Below are 3622 nucleotides of genomic sequence, written 5' to 3'. Positions count from 1 at the left end.
CTGCAGTGACATCCTGAGCCCAATACCTGGGACTCAGTCCCCTACACTGCAGTGACATCCTGAGCCCAATACCTGGGACTCAGTCCCCTACACTGTGGTGGCACAGGCTAACAATTTAAGCACCATTGAATGTCACTGTTTTGGCATTTTGACTATAATGTTAAGTTTCCAAAATAACCAATAAACAAGAAGTTATTCTAACAAACAGGGAACAGCATGGTCAGGAAGACGGCGGACATCCCTGCAAGAGCAGTCCTCTCGGCCATAGAAGATAAAGGGTCAGTGGTAAAGGCAGCAGAGAGAAAAGTTCACAATCTACCACAGAAGCCATGGTCTGCTAAGGCTAGAACCACGGCCCAAACTCACGGTGGGGAAAGAAAATCGCGGCTGCACATACCCCGGGAAGAAAGGTGAAGAAGTTGTACTTCTGGTTGTTGATGACATTTCGAGGGTATCGCTGGTCCCTCTTCTCGGGGTGTCCCAACCAGACAGTACGGGGCCTGGGCTCCCCTCCACCGCAGCATCTCAGCCACTCACAGCACCTACAGGAAAGAAAGTCCACAAAATCAGGGCTGCGCCAACATTCTATCAAGGCCACGCCCATGTTATCAAGGCCATACTCAAATCTACCCACACATCTAAGTCCTGCCTACGCACACCCGCACGCCCGTGAGAGTCACACCAAGGCCCACATCCACATCACAGCCACACCCACACCCGTTCTACTTGCCGGGTCCTGGCCAGGGCAGGGCTGCAGCCACCCAACCTGGGATAACAACCAACCTCCAGTGACCTAAGATGCAGTGGTCCAAAGAGAAAGTGCTGTATCCCTGTGACAGTTACTGGGGAAGATTCAGGATCCCCACAGAAACAAGCCCCTGGGTGTGTCCATGAGAGAGATTCTAGATGGGGTGAATGAAAGTGGGAAGAACCACCCGAAATGTGGGCAGCCCCAAGAGTGGCATGGGGACACTCAGGTTCCCAAACTGAACAGAAAGGAGAGATCCTGCAAACACCAGCACTCGCTGGTCTCTGCGTCCTAACTGTGGACACAGTGTGACCTGCTGCCTCACGCTGGTGGCGATGGCTTCCCCACCTTGATGGACTATAAGCTGAACACAAAGTCTTCCTGGTGAAGCAGTTTCGTGAGGTATTTAATCACACCATCCAGAAACATAATTAATGCAATCCCAAAACCCAAAATTATTTCAAAAAAAACATTCATTGAAAAATTAAAAAAAATTTAAGCTAAGAAACTTTATATACTTCAGGAAGAATGTTTTTTTGTACATTTTACAGATGGGAACAGGGGGTGCAGAATGAAGACCATAAGCCAAGATAATGAGCAACAGCCAGCTCTGATCTTGACCTGTGAGGGTCCCTGCTCTATCAAGACTATTACATAAAGAACAGTGGGGATCTTCTCCCCATGCCAATTATTCTCTTTTTAGTAAACATTAAAGGCACAAGGCGGAAAGGCCATGTCTGTGTACCTAGAGAACCTGGAGATGGGCCAGTGGCCAGCTGCAAGAGCAAGGACCAGAGAAGCCACTCCCTGCCCAGATCTTCCCTAAGCACTGGTCATCGGCACCAACCCTCCAGCACCCTGATCCTGGCTCCCAGTCACAAGCAAAGGAACACATGGGGCTCTACCACCAGCCCAGTAAAGCCACTGTGAGAAGCCACTTCACGAGAGCTTATAAACAGGGGACCTGACCATCACGAGCCCCCTAAGGCTACAGTGAAAGCCCCACATCCACGCTTGGGATGCTCACTCCACACTCCTGTATGCACAGGCTGGGAGGAGGAAATTCCCAGACTGCCAGCCCCTGCGATATCACCAAACAAAGTGAAACCAGCCAGATACAGCTGCCGTGACTCACATGATGCCGGTCCGCCGCGGACCCTCCTTTTCCCCTTCCTCCTGCAGGTCGGGTGTGAGTGGGATGCTCAGGGGTCAGAGCTAAGCCCATGGGGTCCATGTGTAGCAGGACCCCAAAGCAGAGCCAGCCGGCCAGCTGCCTACTCAGAAGAAGCTCAAAATTTCCATGATGAAACACAATGCTCTTTCTTAAAAATAGCATCCTCATTCCAGTAAACTCAGCTGGGTGGAGCATGCTGGGATACAGACAGGTGCCACAGCCAGTAACTGAAGCAAGCCACTAGGTTGTTCTAGGGCCAGAAGCCATACAAGAAGCCCTGGGGACTCCACATTCTTCACACCCTAGCCTGCTTGCAGGGACAGTCACCGCGCTGGCCATGAGGGGGCACGAGCATGATCTGAGTGCTAAAAACAAGGCAAGAGGAGACTAGGGAGAGCCGGACGGACTGGGGAGGGAGGAGATTCCGCTCACAGGCAGCAGACTACTTCACATGTAGAATTCCTGGTAATTCTCCCTCTCCCACAATCCTTCATATCGTATGTAAGAGCTGGAGAGGCGCCTAAGAGAGCAAAAGCATTTTCTACACAACGACCTCAGTTCAGTTCCGAGAGCCCACGGCGAGCTTCCTCCTGAGAGCTGCCCTCAGACCTCTACATTCAGGCCACACTCATACAAACAAATAATAAAATAAACAGATAAGTCAGCAGAAAATACCTGTGGCTCTGTTTCTGTTTTCCTTGGTTTGTGTATGTGTGCTGGACTCATGATCTGTTTTGTTGCCCAGGCTTGACCTGAACTCATGACCCTCCTGCCTCAGCCCACACTTCGCTTTTGTTCTTGTTAATTCATTTGTGACAGGGTTTCATGCATCCGACGATGGCTTCACACTCACTACATAACTGAGAATGACAATAAGCTTCTGATCCTCCTGCCTCCGTCTTCCAAGTCCTTGAGATAATTAACGTGTGCCACCACCCCCAGTCTATGTTGTACTGCCGATCCAATGTGGGGCCTCATGGCTACACAAGAACTCCCTGGACAATGCTACATCCCAGCCCTGCTGGGGTGCTCTTTAAACCCAAGGGAAAGCCACCTGACACAACCACAACCACAACAAAAATTTTTTTCAAGACAGGGTTTCTCTGTTTAACAGTCCTGGCTGTTCTGGAACTCAGTTTGCAGACCAGGCTGGCCTTGAACTCAGGGATCTGCCTGCCCTCGCCTCCTGAGTGCTGGAATTAAAGGCAAGGACCACTACCACCAGGCAAAAATAAATAAATAAATAATAACAAACAAAACCTTCTATCCCACATTCTAGATAGACTAGCAGATGGGAGCCTTTTAAGAATGAGAAGCTGGCCAGGTGGTGATAGCACATGGCTTTAATCCCAGCAGTTGGGAAACAAAGACAGGTGGATCTCTGTGAGTTTGAGGTCAGCCTGGTTGGTCTACAAAGGGAGTTCCAGGACAGGTTCCAAAGCTACAGAGAAACCCTGTCTCAGAAAAAAACAAAAACAACAACAAAAAGAACAAGAAGCTGAAGGATAGACACAATTCCACAGCGCCTGGGTCCTGTGGGCGGAGTAAGGTTTCAAGGCAAACACACCCAAGTGCCAACTCCAGCCCAGGTAGACAATAATGGTGTGGCTTTGGGCTCCCATCTCTGATTCCAGCTGGCCTTTGTTAAAGAGAAGTCCTGTCATGCTTAAGAATTTGGAGTTATGGGCGGTGGTGGCACA

At 50.0% G+C, this 3622-nt stretch overlaps 1 protein-coding gene across 3 annotated transcripts in view; it reads right to left on the bottom strand.

The window, feature by feature from the left end:
- Window positions 1-3622, bottom strand: part of Atp9a (ATPase phospholipid transporting 9A (putative)) — a 97136-nt gene that overhangs the window by 67618 nt on the left and 25896 nt on the right. For 2 of the 3 annotated variants that reach the window (XM_005362835.2, XM_005362836.3), the window contains exon 2: window positions 398-542. In XM_005362835.2, the coding sequence (XP_005362892.1) occupies window positions 398-542 (145 nt within the window). Of the gene's footprint in view, window positions 1-397; window positions 543-1883; window positions 2012-3622 lie in introns of those variants that run through there. The other variant, XM_013352176.2, reaches the window with a different exon arrangement.

This window comes from Microtus ochrogaster, linkage group LG8, assembly GCF_000317375.1.
Source record: "Microtus ochrogaster isolate Prairie Vole_2 linkage group LG8, MicOch1.0, whole genome shotgun sequence".
Lineage (NCBI taxonomy): Eukaryota > Metazoa > Chordata > Mammalia > Rodentia > Cricetidae > Microtus > Microtus ochrogaster.
The sequence above is the reverse complement of the archived record's forward strand: the minus strand, read 5'-3'. Positions and strand labels throughout refer to the sequence as shown.